Source organism: Athene noctua, chromosome 10 (genome assembly GCF_965140245.1).
Source record: "Athene noctua chromosome 10, bAthNoc1.hap1.1, whole genome shotgun sequence".
Taxonomy (NCBI): domain Eukaryota; kingdom Metazoa; phylum Chordata; class Aves; order Strigiformes; family Strigidae; genus Athene; species Athene noctua.
The window spans coordinates 3374231-3386779 of record NC_134046.1 but is presented as its reverse complement, the minus strand read 5'-3'; the positions used below and the strand labels follow the sequence as shown (position 1 = coordinate 3386779).

Genomic DNA, 12549 nt, shown 5'->3' with positions numbered 1-12549 from the left:
GCTGCAATCAGAGCAGCAGGAGTCTCTAACTGAACACTGCTCAGCTATGGGGAACTAAGGGCTGACAGCAGCACACAGACCAACTTATTTAAATATGATGATCCACTGCTCTAAGTCCCAAGTGAGATCAGGGTACTAAGGGCACTACCTTCTAAGTAAAAACAATCATGTTCAGAGACTGCAAAATAAATAAAAGAAAAATAACTCCATTACACAACTGAGAAATTAGGCAATGATGAAGTGGTCTGTCCATCTCTCAGAATGTCACATCTCACCTTCAGACCACAGATGGATAAAAGAAGGGTATAACTTCAGCTCCAGTTACAAATACTGACCCCACATGCTACTTGTCAAGGACAACACTTTATTCAGAGAAGAACTGAATTCACCTCAGTCCAGAGGTGAGCTTCACAAAACTGACAAACACCATAACTTGGGGAATTAAGTAACCTCAAAAAGAGCTGAAGTAAGGCTTGGAAGCTAAATTAGTTCTTAGCACTGCCTAAAGCCTACACCTGCATTTTAGTGTGATAATATATTTATCTGAATGTTCAGCCAACCAGAATTATTAACTGATAGCACTTTCATCCCTAGTACACAGGGGCACTCAAGGCAATGCTGCTTAACCCATCTGTCCAAGGACGAAGAAGCTGTCCCTGCAGCTGTCCCTGCCAGAGCCAAGATGCAGACAGTCTTGAATCCAAACCCTGGAGAAACCTGGGTGTCTTCCAGGTTTAACAGAAGAGGGCTACAAGCTCAAGCAATATCTGAATAACAACAAAATATGGTTTGCAGAAAGCTATTACAAGGCATTGATAATGTTAAAGATGAAGGTGCAACTAACTTCACAGACAAATTTGCAAAGTTATCCAAGCCCATCATTTCCCACCAGCCAAGTGTTCAAACGTTTCATCTTCCTACCTGCATCTCTCTCAACAGCAGTGTCACAGGTAGGTGAGGATTCATTTCTCTGGGATACCTTTGCACCACTTCGTAGCACCTTCTCGAGTATGCCTCGGCCCTCTCGAAGCCTCTCCACTGACGTTGGGACCATCCTGCAACAAAAACCCAGTAACCCCTGAGGATTGTTATTACAGAGCCGAGAGCGACGTGACCAACGCACAAAGGGGCTGTGGGGTCCTTGGTATAATCACAAGACAGTTTTTTCTTTAAAGTCCCTGCTTAAATTCATCGGTATGATGTTAGTGCAAATGCAAACCCCTAGCATGGAAGGGTGGGATCAGAGACCGCCAGCTCTCTAGACAGATGAGGAATAAACTTCTGAGCTGCTTTTGCAATGTAAATAACCTCCTGTGGGATTTTAGACTGCCAGTCACTGGCTACCATGATAGCACTGCCCTCAGAAAAAAACAAAGCCTTTACTCTTATCAAAAACATGGTATAAACATCCAGTTCAGTATATCACCTGATTACAGGACACCTTCTCCCAGAAAAATTGTCTTGAGATTCAACAGCATTTTGAGAGTCCTGATATTAAGATTAGATGCAGTTATTGCATAGATTACTTTTATTCAAACTAAAAAGAAGCAAACCCAATACCTTTCTGATAATACAGTGTCAAGACAGTACAGTCAGATCATGCAACGTTCCTGGAGCAGAGCTAGCTTGGCCATTTTGCCCATTAATGCTACTTCATCTCGGTTATTTTGTAACGTGAAAACTCTCTGCTCGAGGTTGGTGCTAGATCTTGTTCCATTATATATTACAAGTGTCTGGTCTGAGGGTGAAAAAGAGGTGAAGTGGCTTCCCTAAAGCCAATCTGTATAAGAAAAACAGAGCCACAGACAAACCTCAGACCCCTGGGGCAATATTCAATCTACCATGCACAGGACCATCCAAATCTCTTCAGAAATATGTGTTTTAACCTGTAAGATAGTAGCACCTTGACCAGGGATTCACAATGCCTCTACCCTAGACACTGAAGAATGTGTGCCTTAAAAATGCCTGAATTTAAATATTTAGTATAATATTAAATGCACTGCACACCATATAAGCATGCAGCTTAACACCATATTAACAGTTTTCTGCATTTATTTTTTTTTCTTTTAAAATATATATTGAAAACTGTGCTTTACGTTAGCTTTTTTATTTATTTATAAAATAAATAGCCCAGACATTGAAGTTCACCCCTCACTGAAGCAGAAGGGAGAAGGGGCCAGAGTTCACACCTCATGGAGGTGAATGGGGTGAGGGGGTGAATTCACACCTTCGTTGCTGCTATTGTTTTGCTGGAGACAGTTTTCTGCAAGGCTGGTTTTACTGGGCAGCAGCACATCTGTTTACATTGTGATGGCTGTATCTTGGCAACTGAAAGAGACAGAAACTTAATTTTTTTTAAATGAAAGCTATTGGCAATTATTGTAGAATTCAGCAAAAACCTGGACAACTCTAAAAATTAAGGCATGTAAATTTTAGTTCCCACCATTTTCTTCTGTCCCTAATATTGTATTATTGTGAATGTCTGGAAATGTATCTGAAATGTAAGCACTCAGAGGTAAAGATTAAACTGGTCACAACTTTAACTCAGTAACATGCAGCTTCTGATATATTTTTTTAAAAAGTAGAAGGTGACTGTATGTTTGTTAGCCTTGCCCATTAAAACACAGAAGAACAAGAATTTAAAATGCAGCAAATCTGCTCAATCCCATTTCAAAACGTGATCAGCATGGTTTCAAACTTTATATCCAGTGTCCCAAAACAATACGATCTTTATTCCCACACAATACTTACTCATGAAACCATGTGAGAAACTGAAGCCAGAGCACCTGCTGAGGAGCAGCAGGTGAAGCTCACAGAATATAAAACTAGAGCATGGTTGCCACCTCACCCTGAACTAGTTGTTTTTCTTTCAGCTAGTTTTTTCTTTCACCCTTTTACAGGCAGAAGGAAGCGGCACAGGAGAAGGGCAGGGGATATCAACACTTGCACAGGATATTCGATTATAAAATAATGATTATAAACTAATCACCAGCTGACCGCCTCAGCTGCAGCCAGTCCCAACATCTGGCAGAAGGTCACCTGGTGGACAGGGTACCATCAGAGAGGTACAAGACAAACGATTTCTATTAATCTCCTCTTGAAGAGTGACAGAAAAGGGAAGGAAACAGATCTTATTACTCCTGCAAATTCACCCCAAACAATGCTTCTCAAGCACTTTCAACACAGACTTCAAACTTCTCACTACCTTCAGCATTGCTGAGCATCCCTTCCCTTGCCATCCCCCTGCCATTACACGGAGCAGTGACACAGCTGTGTATGTGGAATACCAGCATTAAGGTAAGGCTTTCTGCACAAACAGAACTTGAATACAAATCAGCAGAGCCAGGGGACTACACAGCTCCCATCAGCAGAACACCCTGACCGTCACTGCATTAACACTACAATGCGATACTCTGCATTTCAGTGCTGCAGTACTTCATTTTTTTGGACCAGAGGTTACTATCAGGTTCAAAAGTTTTTGAAGACCAGCCATTCCCCTTACCAAACCTTCTCACAGTAACATGATAAAGGTGGGTTTTCCATGCCTTTGGCAAGGCACCAACTGCAGTCTGGTAACTGTTCTTCAAGCTATATGTGCAAGGCACTAGGAAAGCTGGAGTTGTTTCACTGTCCCTGCTTCTCAAATGCAAAGCTTTCCTTCTGAACAGGAGTTGACTTAGTAACGCTCATGTCCAAAAGGAGTGGAGGTTCAGCAAGAAAAGACCTGGATTGAATTCTCATTGCAAGAGCAAGACCTTCAAACCTGAGACTGTAAACATAAACTGGTGGAAGAGAGATAAAACTGTTTAACTTCGTATCTTTCAAGACAGATTTTTGATATCTAAACCAAGAACTAAAGGGCAGGCTGAGAAGGCTGCTGGTATCCTTCACGGCTGTTTAACAATTCCAAAAAGAGAACAATGCCAAGAGACCCGACTGAATCCATCCAGCTGCACAGATTGTTATGGAAATGCCCCCTGGAGAGTTTGGTCCTTCTCCTTGGAGCAATCTCAGACTTGCTTGGAAGGATAACACTCACCACCTACTGCTGATGTTCTCCTGGGATTTGCTGAGTGATGTTGAGGAACTAGCCCCCCTCGAGTCTGGTGGGCTGATGTCCTCTACATGAGGCAGGGAGGGATGAGAAGGGGAGAAGCCACTTTGTGGGGAGGACGGGGTTCGTACTACGGAGCCCGGCAGGCTGTTGCCATCTGTGTCAGTCACAGAACTGCTGCTGCCCTGTCGGGTGGGAGTCCCTGCACATCGCACTGAATCGCCTCCCTCCTTGGCTTCTTGTTTCCGCTTGCGGTATTCTAGTAGAGATACCTGGGAGAGAGAAATACAGCCATGACTCAGGGAACGCAAGGGATGAGGATAGGGGGAGGAACACGCCCACACCGTTAAAAAAAAAAAAAAAAAAAGAAAAAAGGTAAAATATCTATTTTTCTCAGTTTGCAGATAAAACTTTAGAAGGTACAGTGGGATTATAAAGTCTTACTGAACCTGCAGGCACTCTGGAAAAAGAGCTACGTGGTACAAATTCGGACCACTCATCGACTGCCATGCTCACCTCCATTTTTCTCTTTACGAGCAATACTTCAGCAGAAATATCTAGCTATTTGCTTCTCAACCAACCTGGAATTTCACAGTAATTCAGTATATGCTTGCATATTCTAGCATCAAGCCTCTGTACCCTCCTCCTCTCAACATCCTTCACTCTCTCTCTGGTTTGTGACGTTACAGAAAATGTGTATCAGCACATCTCCAAAACAGCTGAGAGCCTTCATCACAGAACCCTTCAGAGTACTAGTTCAGCCACATTAATGCTAAAAACTTGGGAAAGCCTTGCACAGAATTTTAACCTGCTTAAAGCACGTTCTCGCTGCAGTGGTACCGCAACCGTCCAGTGCTACCACCTAGTAAACAAACTACTTTTAGCAAAGGTAGAATGTATTTTGCACAAAGCAGTCTCAGATTTGTTCCAAGACACGGACCAAAAGGTCCCAGATAATGCAGTCTCCTAACACAGGGCCAGCAGAACCAAAAATAGACAAATATTTCTAGCTTGAGCACTTACCTGTCAGCGTGCCTTCCCCTTAGAGTTATTACGGGGCACAGACCCATAAAGGACTGACAGAAAGCAGCTCTGCTGAACAATTTATCAGCTATGACTCAATGCCTATATAGAAGGCTTTACACGTTAAAATACTGAACAGAGTATCTCCAAAAGCAACTCAACATACAAAGGTTTTAAGATAAGTGTAACTTTAAAAGAAAACCAAAGGGAAAAAATAAAAACCCTCCAGAAATGGAATCTTTCATGTGACTAGAAACCAATATGCATTTACTTTCTTTTAAATAATATTCCTCTGTTTTTAGTTTCAAAGAGCTAAAGTTTAAGTAACAACCTTAATCTACTTTTCTTGCAATGTCATTACGTTTCCGTATTAATGGAAATGCTCTAATATGTTCTAATAACCAGCTAATGTTTTCTTCTGAAACATTAGACCTGCTTTTCTGGTAAGACCCTTTTCATCCTGAGAAGTAACACCTCCACCCACCAGCACAGCTATACTGCGTTACTGTCTCAGTTTAACAACTGGTTTTGAAAGCTGCTAGCATCATGCTCCCCTTTCTGTGCTCCCAAGAAGAGGTATTTTCATTACAATCTTCTTCTTCCACCTCTCGCATGAAAATCTTACCTGAAGGGGAGCTCACTCTCTTTTTAACAACTTATAGACTGTTTTCATCCAGGCACTGGATGCCTGGATTACTTGTCCAGACTATATTTTAGTCGTATTCTGCTCTCCTCATTCTCCCTGTCAGTCTTTCCCATGGTTCCCGCTCAGGTTCCTGCAGTCAAAGAGTTTCTTTTACAAGATTACTTGCCTTCTTCCTTTGTGGTGGATTCTGGGGAGCAGATCTGACGCCTTCACAAGCCCTCTCACCGCACGGAGACATGGATCCATGCACCGTCTCTTTAAGCAGCCCGGACTCGTGTCTGCTGAAATATCCTTCAGCAGGAGAGCTGCAGCATCCTGCTTCTGAATTCATTGGCTTCCTCTCTCCCAAAGGAGCAGACCCCCGCAACAACCCATCTACACGTGGCATAGCGTTCAATGGGGAGAAGGCATACATTAAATTAAACTCTGTCCGAAAAGCCTGATCAGAGCTTCGTAGCAGCATCTGCGCTTCCCCACTTTTCCCTGGGAAGTTTATCTCTGAAGTAGAGTTTATGGAGGGTTGTGGAGCCAGATCAGAGGATCCAAAGCTGAGCAGCGACGGCCGTTCTGGGCAGGTGTTTGCATTGGAATCCAGGTACCCACCCTTCGAGTCCAGGTCGGATCGGAGGCAGAGCTGGAAAATCCGACAAGGATATAGGAGAGGGGTGGGAAGTCAGGAGAAGGGTCAGGCAAGGGTGGGGAGAGAAAATTAAGTCAGGAAGTACTTTGTATAATGCTAGTTTAGTGCTTTCCAGTTCCTTTCTGATTACCCCTTTGGTCCTTTCCTGCACTTTTTTGCTCATTCTACAGGGGAATGACTGAGACTAAATAATAATCAGTTTAGCTGTCCAGAACAAGACGCCCCTTCCCCTTTAGCAGTCTCACTGCAGCGAGAGGATAAGGCTCAGCGCTAGCCCCAGGCAGTCAGTGAAGAAAACCCCAGCATATTCAATTGCCTCATAAGCCTAAAGTTGATGTTAACACATAGTACTAGCTAGGTTCATTATGAGGAGAGAATAGAAAAGATCTGCTGTCTATTTGCTGTTTTATTAGCCAACTTCTCGACTGTCCCAAGTCAGCCACTACTAACTTCCTAACAATAAAATGCCCAGGACCTCCAAGCCATTTGTTTTCACTTACTGTGAGCTTTGGAAATCTCTAACAATAGTATATTCATTTAATTTATACTGCATTTTTACATTTTACATTCCTTAACAAAACCATAATGGCATCATCTTGGCACCATCACAGTTTCTGGAGCACTAGGCACTGACACAACAGTATATCCATTCATCTACTTGAAGTGCCAAAAACCCTCCAGGGAAACGGCATAATCATCTCCTTCACCATGTTAATATGTCAGGATCTCAGACAATGAGCATAACTGACAAGATTTCATCCTCTTTGTAGGACTAGAGTGCTTAGGGAAAAACACAGCAACACCAGGCACCAGCTCTGCCCTACTGATGCTGCTGAGGATGTCTCCTCTGTTGTATTACAGCTCCAAGTAATCTGCCACATTGGAGACGAGCACTATTTCCTACTGTGAAACAGTCTCTGAGCCAGGTATTTCACCTGATATTTTACAACAGGCCAGCAGGTAAACAATACGCTACTTTCTGGCATCTTCTCAACTTTTTAAGTCTGTGGGTGAACAGGTGATAAATCAAGGCTGAAGAGAGCAGGTCAGGTGCACCACTGTGTCAAAACTGGTTGTGAATGCTTTCCCTTTCCTTCCCCAGTAGTCATCTTGCTGCTGCTGAGTAAATACCACACACCATTTATCTGCTGGGCCAGGACTGAAGTTGATTATGATATTTCTGGGGTCTCCAGACCTTTTGCCTTCACCTCAGTAGCTGAGACATATACCAAGTCTCCACACTGCCTGTTTCCCACCAGTGCCAAGAATAGTAAATTCCAGTCTTCAATTTGTTTGCTCTCTTGTGATAACCCTGAAAACTCTCCTCAGCCTTACCATGAGTAATGTTGCACCCTTGTCCCCATTAGCCTCTGCACTTCTCATCCCTCCCCTCCCACCATGGCCTCAAACGCACACACAAACACACACGCTCCAGCCTCAAATGCAGTTGAGATGGTGTGATAACTACCTCAGGTGACATGGACTCGGGCCTATGCGCAGGGGAACTCTCAGGGGAGGATACGTTCTAGAGGAGGGAAAAGCATCTTGTTATTCATCTGCTTCAAAAAAAGTCAAGAAACAAAAATAAATTCAATCAAAAAACAAGCACAGAGGTTAGCAATGGCTATTCTAAACAATGACTATCCCAGGAACTGGCCCCAGCCCGGATGACAACTCTGTTGGTCAAGTGGTTTCTAAAGCCTCCTATAAGCACAGAGACAGGACTGGTTTACTGTGTTTCATGCCATAACTTAGCACCCAAAACAAAGCACATAAATATTAAGAAAAGAAACATCTTGTTCTTTATATTTCTGATGCTGTCAGAGAGAGTTTTCACCATGAAATACAGAGAAAGCCATTTATGGGGTTTAGTCTGAGAACATGGGAGAGATGGAAAGTCTGGGTTTGCCCAAAAGGTAAAATAAAATCCCCCAAACACTATAGTGAACTTATGCAGACATTATACTAGAAAACAAAAATATCTCCTTCAATCCACTGTAGGCCACCTTTCCAGCTAAAGTCAAGAGAATAGGTGTGAAGAGTGTCAAGAGAACAGCTTTATGAAATGTCATAACATCATCTGAGCACCTATCAGTGGAAGGCAGTGCGTGCATGTGATATCATGGTTGAGGCCTCCTTCCCAAGCATCTTCCTTTCCATGCTACTGAGCAGCCTAAAATAGAATCAGAAAGGAAGGTCTCCCAGAGGTACGTTGCTATCAAAAAAATATGGAAAGAGTCGTTTCCCTCTGCAAAGCAGAAACACTCAGAAAACTGAGAATCTCAGAAACTTCTTAGCTAAAAAAGCTTCTGAAACTCCACAGAAAAAGTAGATTCATGTCGTCACGCTTCTAGTCACTCTTTATGAATATGGGAGGGGCTAAGCATCCTCCAATTTGTTTCCAATCAAAAAATCCTCAAACTGAAAAAACTCAGTCTGTAAAAACCCAACCAACCAGAGCTCCAGAAGCTTATGATACAAAGCTCTTCAGAAAGCAGCTAGGAAATCAATCAAAAAGAAAGTTTCTTAAAAGCCACAGCTTTCAAAATGTGTTGCCAAGATATCAAGAGACATCTTCCTCGCTTGAAGAAGCTTGTGAACTGATGGAAGAATCTTTCTGTTGTTCTCCTCCCACAGTGCCACAGGACTGCAGTATAAAACTTTGTGCATGGGGAGATGTATTCACTCCAGTTAGAATTGATGATAACTAAATGAAACAGACAAGATATGAAAATAGTGATATTGTGAATAAGCTGCATTGGGGGAAATATAAAAGTTTCAATGAAGAAGCCTATGGTTTACTGAGCTGTTAAACTCTTCTCAAGGGGAAAAAAGGTAAAAGGGGCAAGTAATAGATGCCCAGCAAAATCCTGGCATCCCATGTCTTACATATGGCAACAGAAATAACCAACACTCAGGTGGGACAGGAAATCAGTGACTAGACTGTGGAGGTCCATGGCAACACTGCCCTGATCTGCCATGTCAACCAGAGCAAAGGTAAGGATCATTTCCAATCAAGCTCTGTGCCTGGAACGGTCTTTAATCTCTCTCCTCAACGCTCCACAACCTTCCCTGCTAACCTCTACAGATCTGCCTCTCAGACAGCTTACCAGAAAGGGCTCTCAAAGAAAATAATCAAAGCAAGCTAAGCTAAAAATACCAGAGGACTGTTTGCCCTGTTGCAAAGAAAGGGATTTTTAGTAAAACAACCCCTATTAGTAAAACAACCCCTAGTACGGAGCAGCCTGTTACTGCACAAACTATTTTTTACTGGTTTTAACTGGCAGACTGGGAGCAGCTGGGCTGAAGAGTTCAATTTTTTAAAATGAAAATACGCAATATTAGGAAAGAAAGCTAATACTGCAAACGGGATGATCCCTATTCACAGGCACAGAGCAGTAACACCAAGTGGAAGGTCCTACCTGGATGGATGCTGGTAACTCTACCACAGAGTGTAGAGCAAGGGAAACCACCTACACAGCCTGCTCAGTATTTCTGCACATTTTTGCAAAAGGAAACCATCAAGAAATCAAAGGTATAAAGTATTTTCCTTCTACTCAATCGGGGGAAAGGAAAACCAAAGGATATAGCGGAAGATGATGTCAAGTATTTCTACCACACTTGGGGTTACTGAAAACTGTTTAGGGAAAGAGGAGCCGAGGATATCAGGCAGGCTTTGAGAAGTGGAGCACTACTGCACTCTTTGGAAGAGGCAGGAATTGGAAGCCACATTGGCACAGAGATCTGAAATGGGAAAGATGACTAAAGAACACTGAAAAGCCTGCAATATTTAGGAGCTACTGTGCAGAAATGGAGGAAAGAATTAGGCTAATGTTACTGATAGCTACGAAGTGAGGGGAGCCTGGGCTGCAGCAAGGTTTGACATTTAATACAGCAGGAGATTTGGCCAGAAGTGGGGTAGAGGAGAAAGACAGCAGTGCTCCTGAGTCTGACGCTACGATGCTGCTCAGGAGCACAGCCACATACTCAAAAAGGAACGTGTCCCTAGTGCTACCTCTGCTGCAAATATTGCAGTTCCTCTCTTTTTAGTGCTCCCAGTCCCTGGTGAGATTTACCTCGAACTGTAGTGGAGTATTGCAGCGACTAGCAGCCAGAGAAGGGATAGGTGAGAACATGATGCCATAACCGTTGCGACTCTCCTCCTCTCCTGGCAGCGATGAGCAGGGTGTAGCCAGCTGTGGGCTCACTGAGCCAGGAACTGAAGGGATGGGAGGCGGAGGGGTGACGGGAGACAGCGGCCTCAGCAACTTCTTAACATTCTGCTCCATCAAGTAGCGAGACTTCCATTTCTTCAGGGGACTTAGCAAGTCTGAAAAAACAAACTGAGCTGAGCACAGGGCTAAACCATTCATCTTAACCATTAACTGTATGCAAATCACACCCTGTCTCCTTCCCCCTACTCCCAGCCCAAGTGGAGCCCACGAGTCTCCACTGTGACTACAAAAGATTCCTAAAAATTAAGTACATCTGAAGTACTTCTATACCAGCCTTGAGACATGTCTAGATACTGATAACAGAACAATACATCATCAGGAACACACAGTGAACAAGGAAAGGGAATATTTCAACTAGAAGTAAGCACAAGAGGGAGCTAGGGGAAAGGAAGACAGGAAGGGATAAAAAAAAAAAAAAGAGGAGAGTGGAGGAGAGGGGTCAGAGGACATGCCAGTGTCACTGCTCTGAAAAAATGACAGGCAGCTCAGTTATCATTACCTGAAACTAATAGTTCCCTATAGGCTACATCAACACAGCCCAAACATTTCACTCCCACAAAGGATTAATGCCCTTCCGTCAGGCCTACCCCTAATTCAAAATAATCTCTTTTTGATGCTTGGTTTAAAAAAAACAATACAAAATGTATCCAGTAAATTCAGCAGTTCAGTTGTTTGCTTCTTCAACTCTTGCTCAGGGATGTGCATTTATTGGTTCTGGCATTCTGTTCATTTCCTATTCATCTAACTTTTCAATAATCAATTCTGCATTATCTGTGTGTTGTCTAGCTTCCTGTCTGCTGTCCTTGGAAAACTGATCCCTGACTGGGCATATCTTCACCATCTTTCTCTGCAGAAAGATTCAGACACAATATTTAACCATTCTGCTGCTTTACTCACAGATTTCAGCTTCTCCATCTTTGAGACTTACTTAATCATTCGCTTATTACATACGTGCCTGTGAGACTTTGCTATATCTTCCTATAGTCAGTAGACATTTAGTTGTCCATCTAACAGCATCCTGCTGAAAAGAGATCATATTGTACTCTTTTTTTCTTTCTTTTTTCCCCTCTACTGGACAAATGATCACACGGCACTGAGTTTGATGATGCAAGATAAAGTGATTACCTTTTCACACAAAAATACTGAGAAACTTTACACATGCTCAAGCGAGAATGGGTCTGCAGAAATTTGAATGAATGGCAAAGTAACATGCTCACCTGCCATAAAGCTGTGCCATCAAGCAGCAGTACACATTAAGATCTCATCTTTGTACAGCTGCAACATTGTACAGCTGCTTTTGTTATTCAGCAGCTTTCCCAGTTTCACTCAAGTGCCCACGCTGCCCTGATGGTGCTGAGCACTTACCTGTGTCATCTTTGCAGATGCTGGAAGAACTGCTGCTCTCGTTACTTTGGTATAGACATTGGGTTCTGTTCTCTTGCGGAGCTGGTGAGGTCTGAGTCATCCCCTCTTCCAGGGCTTGTTTGATCCAGCGCTGAAACAAAACGACACTACATAAACATGCAACCCCTCCAGTCCTTTCTATGTTAATCCTGCAGGGATGCACTCCAGCTCCCACACTGCTGTGCAGCAGGGCAGGCTGCTCACAACACTGACACCACCTCCTTCACCTGCACTCAGACGGGAACCCCTCAGAGCTCAGCTGACCACCTGCTGTGATGGGGCTGACTGTGCTCTGGAGGAGATGCATTCCAGGGATCAGCAGCCTTCAGCAACAACACAAAGATAAGTGAAGAGCATATTACAGATAGATCAAATGCAAAACTCTGGCAGCTAAAAACTATTAAAGGAGATCTTATTTAAAAGAAAAGGAAGATAAATATGTTGAACTATCTTAAAACCCTGATTTTTGCAAAGAACCTGCTTTCTGCCCAGGAGCACACCGACACTGTCCCCCTGCTCCACTAAGGCATATTAGAGCTTAACATAG

General features: G+C 43.2%; 1 protein-coding gene across 3 annotated transcripts in view; it reads right to left on the bottom strand.

The window, feature by feature from the left end:
- Positions 1 to 12549, bottom strand: part of SETD5 (SET domain containing 5) — a 68589-nt gene that overhangs the window by 5063 nt on the left and 50977 nt on the right. For 2 of the 3 annotated variants that reach the window (XM_074914667.1, XM_074914668.1), the window contains 6 exons: positions 11964 to 12093; positions 10440 to 10693; positions 7832 to 7888; positions 5890 to 6357; positions 4040 to 4326; positions 922 to 1055 (listed from right to left, as the gene is read on the bottom strand). In XM_074914667.1, coding sequence (XP_074770768.1) covers positions 922 to 1055; positions 4040 to 4326; positions 5890 to 6357; positions 7832 to 7888; positions 10440 to 10693; positions 11964 to 12093 — 1330 coding nt within the window. Of the gene's footprint in view, positions 1 to 921; positions 1056 to 2227; positions 2329 to 4039; positions 4327 to 5889; positions 6358 to 7831; positions 7889 to 10439; positions 10694 to 11963; positions 12094 to 12549 lie in introns of those variants that run through there. The other variant, XR_012634309.1, reaches the window with a different exon arrangement.